Source organism: Polistes fuscatus, unplaced genomic scaffold (genome assembly GCF_010416935.1).
Source record: "Polistes fuscatus isolate 324 unplaced genomic scaffold, CU_Pfus_HIC Scaffold17, whole genome shotgun sequence".
Lineage (NCBI taxonomy): Eukaryota > Metazoa > Arthropoda > Insecta > Hymenoptera > Vespidae > Polistes > Polistes fuscatus.
The window spans coordinates 2,581,463-2,595,570 of record NW_025113075.1 but is presented as its reverse complement, the minus strand read 5'-3'; the positions used below and the strand labels follow the sequence as shown (position 1 = coordinate 2,595,570).

Genomic DNA, 14,108 nt, shown 5'->3' with positions numbered 1-14,108 from the left:
TTATAATTCGTAATTATTTCTACAATCGCTTATTATTGCGAAATATTTTCCGAAAGATTATTACGTCGTATCTCTTCCTATTAATTCGCAATTAATATTAGATTAGATCAACATTCGTGTCGGAATATTCGAATTATTATTTTCTCGAGCGTTTTTAATTGACATTTAAAACTAAACTAAATAAATATATTGTAAATTAGAATTGGATGGAATGATTTGCGAGTAAACGTTACGTGTAAAAAATCCGTCGCGTGACAAAAACCGTTTCTCGGTCGAAAGAAAAAAAAAAAGGAAAAAAAAAAAAAAAAACCTCGAGAAATGAATTATTTTTTTGTCCGTAATTATTTTTCGCAAATATGGCGATGGAAGGAAAAAAAATATGAGAACAAAACTTACCCCTGACGACCAGCCTAGCTTGTTCCGATGCTAGAGCGTCTTGCGTTGTAAAATCACTGGCGGTTACTTGGCACTGCCATAAACCATCGTCGAATTCCAAAATGGCCGACCTGACCCAGAGCGAGCAATCTCCCATGTCCGGTGAACCGACCCACTCGTACTTCTTCAAATGCATTCCGATTGGCTAGGGACATACACGAGTAATATGAAATCTTAAAAACGTTATACATCCCATATGACGCGTGACCAATCGTGATTTTTATTTATTTATTTATTTTGTATTATTCATCAACGTCACCAATTCATTTCCCAAGACACTTGTTTACTTTAGATGAAATCAATACTCTTCATTATTTTCTTTTTTTGGCAAACGTTTAATATGCAGCAGGTATAGTGTTCGACGAGTAATTAATGCAATTCTCATAAATTCTTTTTATTTTATTTCTTCCTTTCCCTCCTCCCCCCTCTCCCCGCGCGACAAACAACGTATTAAATTTCAATATTTTAAAGCGAGAGTCGACGTTAACGTAGAATACAAAAAAAAAGGAAAAGAAAATATAAAACAAAATAACAAAAAAGGATAACAACCGTGACGGGGAGAAGTGAAAGAAAAAATGGAGATAACCCCTCCCAGCCCCACCCCCCCAAAAAAAAGAAGAAAAAAGAAACAAAGAAGAAAAACGTTTCATAAATTCAGCTTTTGCTGAAAAGAATTACATCCGAAAAAATCCCGTGTTGTGGTGGTGGTTGGTTTTCCACCCTTCCCGTTCCTCCCCCGACTGGACGAAAAACACATTCGCCGCGAAACAACAAACGGTACGGTGGTACACGTACGTACACGTAGCGCGTGTCTATGGTGTTAAAGTCAACCGAAAACCGCAACGCATCGTACATTGTGTCGTGCGCTGGTTGCCACCACACACCACGTACGTTTACGTTATCAGCAATAATATATTTCGTTGAGAGAGAGAGAGAGAGAGAGAGTGGTAACTGGTGCACCGTCAGCATTTAACAAGGGAAGTATCTTCGTTGTAATCGAGGAAGGGGGAAAGGGAGGGGGTAGGGGTAGGGGTAGGAACGTTCGTCGATCGTTAAACGTAACCAGAATTCTCCGTTACACCTCTTCTAACCCTCTAACCCTAACCCCCACCCCTTTTTTACAGTCTCTTTCTATCTTTCGTTTTTGGTTGGTTGGTTGGTTGGTAGGAGAAAACGTTTTCCTCGAAATGAATCATTGCTTCTCTCTCTCTCTCTCTCTTTCACGTACTAAACCCCTCTTTCGTCTAATAACCCTCAGCCTCTTCTTTCTCGCAGATTAATTCGTTCCGAAGTAGGAAAGTGCGGCCTTAGCAAGTTTCGCAGTCATAATGTGGCCGTAATTCAAGGATCGATTTTGTCGGGTGCCCATATAATCCGACTCATCGGTTCCTTTCTACCCCACGTTCGATGAGTTATCGAGAGAATATATATATATTAGGGTGCTCCTTATTTACATCATTTTGGAATTTTTCTTTCCCCAGCTCTCTAAGTATCGTAATATGATACATGAATATGTAAAATGTGAATGCATGAACAACAAATTTTTCGTTAATTTTTCAGCTCTTAATTTTAATATTAACACGTAAATAATAATTTTAATATTAATCTACAATTGTGTATCACATTTCGAAAGTGTACATCATTTTGGAATGTTTCTTTCTCCAGTATCATAATTAATTTCTAAGTATCATAATATGATACATGAATATATAAAATGTGAATAGATGAACAACAAATTTTCTGTAAATTTTTCAGCTCTTAATTTTAATATTAACACGTAGATAATAATTTTAATATTAATCTACAATTGTGTATCACATTTCGAAAGTGTACATCATTTTGGAATTTTTTTTTCTCCCGCCCTCTAAGTATCATAATATGATACATGAATATATAAAATGTGAATGCATGAACAACAAATTTTCTGTTAATTTTTCAGCTCTTAATTTTAATATTAACACATAGATAATAATTTTAATATTAATCTACAATTGTGTATCAAATTTCTAAAGTGTACATCATTTTAGAATTCTTTTTTCTCCCGCCCTCTAAGTATCATAATATGATACATGAATATGTAAAATGTGAATAGATGAACAACAAATTTTCTGTAAATTTTTCAGCTCTTAATTTTAATATTAACACGTAGATAATAATTTTAATATTAATCTACAATTGTGTATCACATTTCGAAAGTGTACATCATTTTGGAATGTTTCTTTCTCCAGTATCATAATTAATTTCTAAGTATCATAATATGATACATGAATATGTAAAATGTGAATAGATGAACAACAAATTTTCTGTAAATTTTTCAGCTCTTAATTTTAATATTAACAGGTAGATAATAATTTTAATATTAATCTACAATTGTGTATCACATTTCGTAAGTGTACATCATTTTGGAATTTTTTTTTCTCCCGCCCTCTAAGTATCATAATATGATACATGAATATATAAAATGTGAATGCATGAACAACAAATTTTTCAGCTCTTAATTTTAATATTAACAGGTAGATAATAATTTTAATATCAATCTACAATTGTGTATCACATTTTGAAAGTGTACATCATTTTGGAATTTTTTTTTCCTGTCTCCTAAAGAAAAGGAAAGAAATTTGTATTATATTTTCTATATTATTAATTGTAATAAAAAATATATATATATTTCCATGTTACACGTACACATATTAGTAATAAGTAATATAAAATAAACAAAAATGAATTACACTATTTTATAACTTATACAAGACTTGAATATTCCAATAGCGAATGATGAAATTTCATCGGAAAATTATTCGTACATCTTTAATAATTAATATAAATAATTATCATTATTATTTTTCCATAAAATTCCTCTTGTTTTTTTTTTAACGAATAATTACACCTTTCCTTTTATCTGAATCATTTCTTTTTGGAATAGTTAGCATAATCGAATATGTCGCGATATTAATACAAATTTCAACGAGTTATTTCCCGAGACGAGTTATTATTTTTGTTTTATTTTTTAAATTCATTTCTACGGGGTTAAGAGAGTAAGAAAAAAAAAAAAAGAAAAAGAAGGGAAAAGGGGTCGTTTATTGTTGTTATATTCATTCCATCTAGTTGTTATATCGGTAACGAACGACTCTGACTGAGTGAGTGAGTGAGTGAGTGAGTGAGTGAGTTCCCTGAGGAGGGAAAACATAGGGGGTTTATCACTCGACGGCAGACACAATAATACAATGGGAAATCCTAGCGATGATTATTTGCGCGCAGATGAAGAAGGAAGGAAGGAAAGGAAGGAAGGAAGGAAGGAAAGAAGGAAAAGGGCCACCGGCGGCGTTGGTTGTTCTATGCACTCAGAAATGAGAATAATGAGTTGCTTTTCTCGTTGATGCTCGACGAACGAATGAACGAACGAGAATTAACGGATGGTTCCAAGCGCGGTACCATCACCTAACTGTTAAGCTAGGTACATAAGTATGTAACCTGCATTAGCATTTTTTATACTTCCTTACGTGAAATAATAAACTATACGACTTCATCGAGTGCAGCAAAGTGCATTGAGTTATTCGAGTGTTTACTTACGAACCTTTCTTCGCAGGAAGAACCTTAATGTTAGGAAAAAAAAAAGCTTTAAACTTAACCTTGCGTTAGAAAAAAAAGAAAAAAAGGAAACAAAAGAATAAACCACAACCCTAATGCATAACGTAGATGAATACTTAAGTAAAGATTTTTATTTTGTCGTATGATAAAATAAACTCGCGTGAGAATTTTGAGATTTGTCATTATTATTAAATTATATAAATTAAATTAATAAGAAAATTAATTCAAATTAAATTTAATTAAACAATTGTACAAAATTTAATTCAGATTTAAAATTAAGCAACAATAATCACTCAAAATAATCGAAAAAATTTTTAATTAATAAAAAATTAATTCAAATTAAATTTAATTAAACAATTGTATAAAATTTAATTCAAATTTAAAATTAAGCAACAATATATATATATAGAAGAATTATTGCAAATTTTATTCGTAAAATGGGATTAGCCTAACACACGTACGCGTGCAGCAATACTTCCTCATGAGTTGACAATAGAGAAATCGGTGCACAGTCGCACGCTCGTTGCATCGCAAATTAACCCTTATATGGGTCGTTCGTACGTTCCTACGACCCCTATATGTGACGTTAGTTTCTCGATAAGGACCCCTATGCGAAACGTTTGTTTGTTTGTTTGTATGTTTGTTATTAATTAATACACTAGAGATCGTGTCACTTTTCGTTAAATTATATTATCCTATTAGAAATTTGAAATTCTGACAAATCGTTTAATTTTTCTCATTAATCGTATTTTCAATCAGGATAGTATGATAAACGAAAATTTTTCTTACCTCCTGACAAGTTATATTATTCTATTAAAAATTTCAAAAGTTTAGACACAAGGTTCGTGTCAATAACAATTAAATCGTTTGAATATAAATTAAATAATAAATTGATAATAAATATTCATAATTAATAATAAATATTTCATTTAAATTGTAATAAATCGTTTTTAAAATGAATGTCACTTAATATTCATTTACTTTTCCGACAAGTTCGAACAAGGATCGTATACAAAAACAATGAAATCGTTTGAATATCGTCTAACAATTAGATTTCAAAGAAATATTTAAACGTTAATAACAAATATTTGATTGAAATTTGTAATATATCGTCTAAATTTAATGTCCTTTAATATTTACTTTGTTAAAATCAGTTAATTCCGACAAGTTCTAACAAGAATCCTATCCAAAAACAATGAAATCGTTCGAATATCGTCTAACAATTAGATTTCAAAGAAATATTCAAACGTTAATAACAAATATTTGATTGAAATTTGTAATAAATCGTCTAAATTTAACGTCCCTTAATATTTACTTTGTTAAAATCAGTTAATTCCGACAAGTTCAAACAAGAATCGTATCCAAAAACAATGAAATCGTTTGAATATCGTCTAACAATTAGATTTCAAAGAAATATTTAAACGTTAATAACAAATATTTGATTGAAATTTCTAATAAATCGTTTAAATTTAACGTCCCTTAATATTTACTTTGTTAAAATCAGTTAATTCCGACAAGTTCGAACAAGAATCCTATCCAAAAACAATGAAATCGTTCGAATATCGTCTAACAATTAGATTTCAAAGAAATATTTAAACGTTAATAACAAATATTTGATTGAAATTTCTAATAAATCGTTTAAATTTAACGTCCCTTAATATTTACTTTGTTAAAATCAGTTAATTCCGACAAGTTCGAACAAGGATCCTATCCAAAAACAATGAAATCGTTTGAATATCGTCTAGCAATTAGATTTGAAAGAAATATTTAAACGTTAATAACAAATACTTGATTGAAGTTTCTAATAAATCGTCTAAATTTAATCTCTCATAATATTTATTTACTTTGTTAAAATCAGTTAATTCCACAATTTCTTCCTAAAGAAATCACTTCCCTTCTCTCTCTCTCTCTCTCTCTCTCTCTCTCTCTCTCTCGTTTTGCTCGACACGAATGAGGAACTTGAGAGCAGGAAAGTCACAGTCATTCATTTAAAGGATTAAAATCCGGGCGTGCTTTTATGTTAGACGAAGCGAGAGATAAAGAAGAACACCGAGAGAAAGAGAGGAGAGAAGAGAAGAGAAGAGAAGATGGGGGGAGGAGGGGGGGAAGAAGGAAAGGGCAAGTACGATCGTTCACTTACTTAACAGGAAGGGCCCTTATTCTCTTTCTTACTCGTGTACTCGTCGCTTCGTGGTGCTTTCTCTCTATCCTCTCGTTTCCTTCAACTTCCTCTTTCTCTCTCTCTCATTTCTCTTCGTTCTCCAGAGAGAGAGAGAGAGAGAGGAGGCCACGACCAGCAATCAGCGTAATGCACCCGCAGACACACCCCACTGGTTTTCCCACCACTACTACTCATGCTCTTGTGCACTCTACACAATCGCACACGCCACGGCACGCAGCCGTACACACACACACACACACATACATCGACAGGTAGGGTGGTTAGAGGAAGTTAGAAACTGTGAGAGAGAGAAAGATATAAAGCTCGCTATGGGAACACGGAAAACTACTGGAGAAGCAAACGTCCAGGATACATGCTTCTCCCCCCCCCTACTGCCCCAGCCCATAACCATACCCCTGCCACCCATATTCCACCGTGCTTCTATCACCCCTGAACCTTTAGCCGTGATAACGCGAAAGCAAGTAATGCAAACGCAGTAGCAATCTCTTGGAGAGCCAACGAAATAGATCGGCCGACTTAGATCGATAGTTGGAACTTTGTCTAACACCCTTTTACCAACCAACCAACCAACCAACCAACCGACCAACCCTTCGTTCCTTCATAGGGCATCTTTCTATTTTCTTTCCTTATTTTTCTTTGATCTTATTTTCTCGTTCTTTTTGTTCAATTGTACCTTGTAACCTCCTTGAATCCACGTAGTCAATTGGTTTCAACATTTGAAATTCTCAAAAGTGTTATTTTCTTTCGTTACATTTCCTACACGTGAAATTATTCTAGTTCGATAAGGTTCGAACTAAGGGAAGAAGAAGCTGGTTGGTTGGTAGCGTATGGTTGGTACTGGTTGCTCGATTAAAGGTTACAGCACTCCGAGTGAAAATCTTTTGAGAGTATAATTATTCTAATGGCTTGTGCCATTGGGATCTTTGGAGAAACGAGCAAAGTTCACGGAACGGGACTTTGAGATGATAAAAAATGAATAAAGTATAGACCTAGACGATATTCTACTAGTGTCGTGCGTTATGGGAAAATATATAAATGAAATTTTGATGTAATCCGAATGACGGAATGTTTTAATTTGATTATTTTTATTAACGTGGGATTTTTTCGTCAATGAAAGATTTAAGTATGAGTATATTAACGTGGAACGTTGAAGGAATGCTTTTTTCTTTTTTTATTATCTAATTCGAGAATGATTTCACTTTGCTCGGAAATTGCACGCGCGTCAGGTGATCAGTTGTCCATTTTTTTTAAATGTTAAATTAGAAATCGTGATTTAACATTAAACTTAACGATACTTTATGTACGGTTTAAATAATTCTATTAACAAAACAAAAAAACATATGTCTTACGATTAATATTGAATGAAATTTTATTGAAATTTAATTAGAATGAAATGTTAGAAATTTTAGTCAAATTAATTAGCGAACAAAATATTTTCGAATAATCAACATTTTATGCCAAGCATTCTTTTGTCATCGTATTTCTTACAAATTACAGGACGCGATAGGTTTAGTATTAACAAAACAATGTTAAACAATATTCGGTACTCGTGTACACGGGTAATCGGATTGATGCCGGATATATACGGCGCTCGAATTTAAAGGGTTGAAAAATACATGTAAAATTTTACAAAATGTAATAATATTAAATTACATATATACAGTAAGTGTATAGAATAAAATTTGTATTCGTTCTTTCTAATAATTCTTTTAACTCGAACGATTATAAAATATATTTCGTGACCATCGCCGGATATATACGGCGCTCGAATTTAAAGGGTGGAAAAATACATGTAAAATTTTACAAAATGTAATAATATTAAATTACATATAAAATACATATATGTGTTTATTTTGTAGTTATTAATTTACTTTTGTTTTGCAATTCTAATTACTTGAAGACATCTTAATACTACATATGTCACGAATATTTTAGAAATAAATGCATTCTTACCCAAAATGTTATTGCATTTACATACTACTCCAAGTAACCAAAAATTATTTTCGTTCCACATGCAAATATTTTCTCAAATAAATCCGTACCCAAGGGGTTAAACGCAAATGAATGATATTTTGTTTAATTATTGAAATCATTTACGGATATTCGTGTCGGATCATTCTCCGAGAAAGAGAGAAAGAGAAAGAGAGAGAGAGAGAGATAAGAAAATTGAGAGGAAATAAGGGAACACATTTGAGTATCGGTGGGGAAGGGTGGCGGGGGTGGAGGGGGTGAAATAGGGGGAAGGAAAAAGCACGCTCGGCCGAAGAAGAGTAAGGAGAGATCGTGAGGAGCATAAATCTTGAGGCTTTCGAAGTTGATCTCGTTTCAGAATCATCCACTGCGAAAAGCTTCTTCTTTTCTTCGTCTCGTCCCTTTTTCTTCCTTCCTTCTTTACTTCCTTCCTTCCCTTTCGAGATGGTAATACGATATTGCCCTTTTTTCTCTGTTCGATCCCATCCGAATTTAAGGAAAACGAAAGGGGCCCCTCTATCTATCTATCTCCAATGATATTTGCATTGTTGTTATTTTACCGAACGGAAAAACGAATCTTTTGTAAAATAATCAAGTGAAATTTAACGAAATGGGAGATGATCGCGATATTTCATTTTATTCTTAACGTTTCTTTCAGTTCAATTTTTTTCTAGATATCACGATATGTTCAGTTTTTATCTGATAATTGAATTAGGGGATAACTGTCGTAGAAGTTTTCTTTTTTTTTATTGATATAATTATTTACGAAGTTTCATTTATATATTTGTAAGATTGGATTTACGGATTGTGATGTGTTTCGATTCATTTCAAAGTTTTTTTTTCTAAATATATATATATGAAACTTAAATATGATTATTAAAAAATATGTATTATATATAAAATATTTATAAAATATATTATAAAATATATATTATATATATTTTTTTAATTAATCATATTATATATATTCATGAAAAACGAATTATATATGACCATGTATGAATATATATATATATATGACCATGTATGAATATATATATATATATATATATATGGTCCTGTCAAAAAATTATAAAATATATTATATAAAATTATAAATTAAATTATAATTAAAATATATTATATAAAATTATATAAATTAAATTATAATTAAAATATATTATATAAAATTATTAAATTATAAAATATTATATAAAATTATAAATTAAATTATAATTAAAATATATTATATAAAATTATAAAATTATAATTAAAATATATTATATAAAATTATTAAATTATAAAATATATTATATATATATATATATGGTCCTGTCAAAAAATTGGCCATTCATAAACATATATGAATATAATATAATATTGCATAATTATATATATATATAATAATAATAATATATAATTATATGAAACATTTAATTGAAAATATATATTTTCTCTTTTGTAACTCAATAATTTCATATATGTATATGTTTGTTCATAAATGTCCAATTATACATTTTTTTAACTCTTCTTTACAAGTCTAAATTGAAAGGGGAGGAAGTTTGTTTTAAAGATTAACGAAGACCCCTTTTCCTTTACATCTACTTTTACTCAAATCGTCATCCCTTTATATATTAAAAGGTAAAACCCAAAGTTCCGAAAATAAAAGTATTACCTTTTCTTAGGTTTCTTTGGTCGGGATCGATCGTAGTCTATAATTTTACGCTCAATTTTGTCCAAGAATTTCCCTTTAAATATCAATGAAGTTACATACACACATGCATACATACATACATATATGTGTGTGTATAAATGAATAACGTAAAGAGAGAATTTGTTCGTATCAATGTTTCGGAAAATAATAATCGTTAGATCAAAATTGTTCGTTCGAATGGAAATAATTCAACGAACAATCTCGAAATATTTTCTTCTTCTTCCTCTTCTTCTTCTTCTTCTCTTATTCCTTTATTTTTCTCACGGTCTCAACGGTACGGAAAAATTTATGCGAGTTTTTCCATGGAACCGACACCACGGAAACGCCCACCTTCTACGAGATATAAAGAAGGGTTGGGTGGGGGAGAGTGAGGTGGAGTGGGGGAGGGGAGGAAGGGGTAGTTCGAATGGACGTTGTTGGTCCAAAGGTTTTACGAACCGTAAAAATCCTATACGTTCCTATACAACGTTTATTTTTTTTTCTCTCCCCTTTTCTTGTCTCTCCTTTATAATTAATTTCCTTCGGGTGTGTTTTTTTTTTATTATTTCTCGGATTGCGCAGAAAGTTTTACGGTATTGGGTCGGAGATGGTGGGGTGGGGTGGAGTGAAAGGGGGTCGGGTGGTGAAACGTTCGTAGTTCTTAAAACCTACATATCTCTATGGGCCTTCCCTTTTAGCATTTCTTGTTTTTTTTCTCATCTTCTTCTTCTTCTTCTTTCTCAGTACTTCAGTTGTAGGATGTTTTAAACGCGTAGAAAACGAGTTCTTACGTCTCGAGCGACACGTCGAGTGTCAAACAATGTCTGTCACCGATGTACTTTACCAAATACATATACACATACAATACAATACAAATACAAAGTCAAACCAAGAGGATAAGGGACCGAATAAGAATAAGAATAAGAATAAGAATAATAATAATAAGAAAAATTAAAACGGGGAATAGCAAAAGGGAAGAAAGAATGAAAGAATGAAAGAAAGAACAACAAAATATAGGGAAAAGTTGAAAAATGATTGGGTCCGTATACTCAGCGGTACATAAATCTTAATGAAAAATCTGTCTTGTTGAATATCGAGCGAAGTTAGGTAGGTAGGTAGGTAGGTAGGTAGGTAGGTAGGTAGGTGAGGTAGGAAAGGGGGAAGGGCGAAGGTCTGCCGAAGACGCGAACCGATAATGGAGATGGATCTGCGGATGAAAGAAAGAAAAAGAAATGAACAGAGAAAGAGAGAGAGAGAGAGAAAAATAATTCCGTCCTTATCATCCCGTTGTGTATCACGGAAAATACGTTTGGTTGCTTCTTCTCTTAGCCCCATATTTCGTTGTATGCAAGAGTGAGAGAGAGAGAGAGAGAGATGTGAACCACCACCATCACCAACACCATCACCATCACCGTATTGTGTGTGTGTATCTGGCATTGGCTTCGTCGTGTCACGAACCGGAGAGGAATATTTACAATTTATGCGAGAGATGGGTTTGAGTGTATTTGTAAGAGAAAAAGAAAGAGAGAGAGAGAGATAGTCAAACCCACTCGGGAAAACCGCAACGATATATCCGCGTTGACATTTTCTCCTAATCCAGATGTCATTAAAGCGGATTACTAGGGAGAATTAATATGCAAATTAATGCACGCAACGGGTATACGCTTTTATCTCGTTCTCTCTCTCACTCTCTCACTCTTTTGTTTCATCCTTTGCGTATACTCAACGCGTATACAACTCTTAGAAACGTACAATTGTTAGATACACGACGCCAGGTTTGCAGTCATCAACTAGTGGAAAAGTCCACTACGATAAATCCAACTAGAAAATCCTATTTGCTTCTTTTTTTTGTTCTTTTTTTTTAACCTTTGCTTCTTTCCTTTTCCATCTTTTTGTTTTATTTTCAAAGAGAACGAAATAATCTCTCGGTTAGTTTGGTCATAGACGAGACGAGACGATGACGAGTACGTTGCGGAAAAAGATTAAATGATAAATTTCCAAAGCACCAACACGAGGGTTCGAGGGTTCCAGGGGAAGGGGAAGGGAAGGGAAGGGTGGGTAGGTACTCTTAGGCAAAACTTATCCAACCATCGTAGCCACTTATCCACCCACTTTTGCCCTAGGGCACCCACAAACCCTCTTCTTTTGTTTACCACCACCACCACTACCCTTCTTCCCCCTCCCCTCGCACGTTCTCGATGGTTTATCGTAAAAACTACCAACCCTACTACTACTACTACTACTTTTCTTTTTTAACTCATGTGGTTTCATTATGATGATGGGTACAGAGATGAGAAGTACGGCCTGTTTACAAGTACCTAACCCTTTACTTTAGTTTATATTCTCTTTCTTTCTTTCTCTCTTTCTCTCGCACGCTTATATGCGAGGATTTATCTTCATTGAAAATCTTTTTTGCCAAAGGCCAAATCAAATATAAACTCGGATAAATTATGTACGGTTAATTCATCTATAAACACGGTATTGTTTTGTAACGTAACGGTTTCGTTCTTCCAACACCATAAGAAAATTTGTCAGGAGTAACTTTGTATAGTATTGAATTTTGATGTTTAACACAGATAAAATGAAATTATTTTCAAATAATAACGCGAAAAAATCACGACATTTAAATAAAATAACGTAAATTATATAATATATATATATTATTAATATAATTATTATATATATTATTAATATAATTATATATATATATTATTATATTATTATATTATATTTTTATATTATATTATTATATTATATTATTATATTATTATATTATTATTATATTATATATATTTATATTATATTTTTATATTTATATTTATATTATATTATTTAATTATATTATTATATTTATATAAAATAACGTTAAATAAATAACGTAAATGTGGACGTAACATGGATTTTTCCTTGACAAAACACATTTACAAAATAAAATTATCTTCAAATAATAAAACCCGAAAGAGAATAAATGAATTCTACTCCTATAATTAGTATTATAGAAATGATTAACTTGTATTATCATTTTCCGTATATCATTAATATATTATTATTCGTTTGAATTATGTAAAAAAATAAAAGAAACATTGTTGCGTTTCCGAAGAAAATAATGAAATCTAAGAAAATAATGATCTTACGAATTCGTTCTTTTTCTATTCGAGTTACAATGTTTCTGTTTAGAAATGATCTAAAGAAATATGACGAATGTAAGAAACATTTCTTCTTCACCCCTTTCCCCCTCCCTCTCCCCACGTCAGAGAGAAAAAGAAAGAAGGGTACTGCATTAAACTTTTCTCGCGTACGGTCAAAAGATTTCTTCCGAGTCTGTAAACTCAGAACCCTGTTCAAAGCAACCCCTTAGTAGACTGTTACTGCTGCTACTGCGACCTTTTTTTTTTCTTCTTTCCTTCCTTCCTTCCTCCCTTCTTTCTTTCCTTCCTACCCTTGCGTTTTTTACACTCGTAGATGTTTCTTCATAGAGTCGAGGCGCTTTTCACCCTTGGCTGGCAAGTTTTTTCAAGCAAGGCGTCCTAACGATTTCAATTTAGTATTACATTTTCAGCATACTCGGCCCTTTCACTCACTCACTCACTCACTCATTCACTCACTCACTTACTCACTCACTCATTCGCATTCTTTCTTTCTTTCTCACTCTTATCTCTGTTCCTTTTCCTTTCTACGTTCGTCACTTTTTAGGATCCTTTATTCCTCCTCCCCCTTCCCCCAAATTTCTTTCTTCTTTTTCTCTTCTACTCTTTCTTTCCTCTATCTATCTTCTTCTTCTTCTTCTTCTTCTTCTTACTTTATGACTAACTTTATATAGTCCGCATAATGTCGAGATCATCCTGAGAAAGTTACTAAACGTTTTGCACAAAATGAGGAAGGGTGGGTGGTGGTAATGGGACGCGGGGGGTGGGGGGGGTGAGGAAGCAAGAAAATCCGTGATGTGAGAAGTTACGAAAAGACGTGGGGGAGGGGGGGCAGAAAAAAAGAAATTATTCGGAACAATAACGAGCTAAAAGAAATTATCAACGAAAAAAGAAGAAGAAGAAGAAGAAGAAAGAAAGAAATGGCCTAAGACGAAACTATAGTTAGATCATAAGTTTAATGCGATTTAATTTATCTCTCTTTTCGGATAAATGAGATTTAAACACAAAACTTCAGGTATAATAATATCACATGATTCTTATTGTTGTAAGTATAAAATACGATTCCTTCCTGTGGTAACATAACTCTACGAGTGTGTAGAGGAGAGTGGGGGAC

General features: G+C 32.5%; 1 protein-coding gene across 3 annotated transcripts in view; it reads right to left on the bottom strand.

Moving 5' to 3' along the window:
• LOC122515033 (hemicentin-1) overlaps positions 1–14,108 on the bottom strand; it is a 168,561-nt gene that overhangs the window by 31,674 nt on the left and 122,779 nt on the right. For all 3 annotated transcript variants that reach the window (XM_043632164.1, XM_043632165.1, XM_043632166.1), the window contains exon 3: positions 397–580. In XM_043632164.1, the coding sequence (XP_043488099.1) occupies positions 397–580 (184 nt within the window). The remainder of the gene's footprint in view (positions 1–396; positions 581–14,108) is intronic.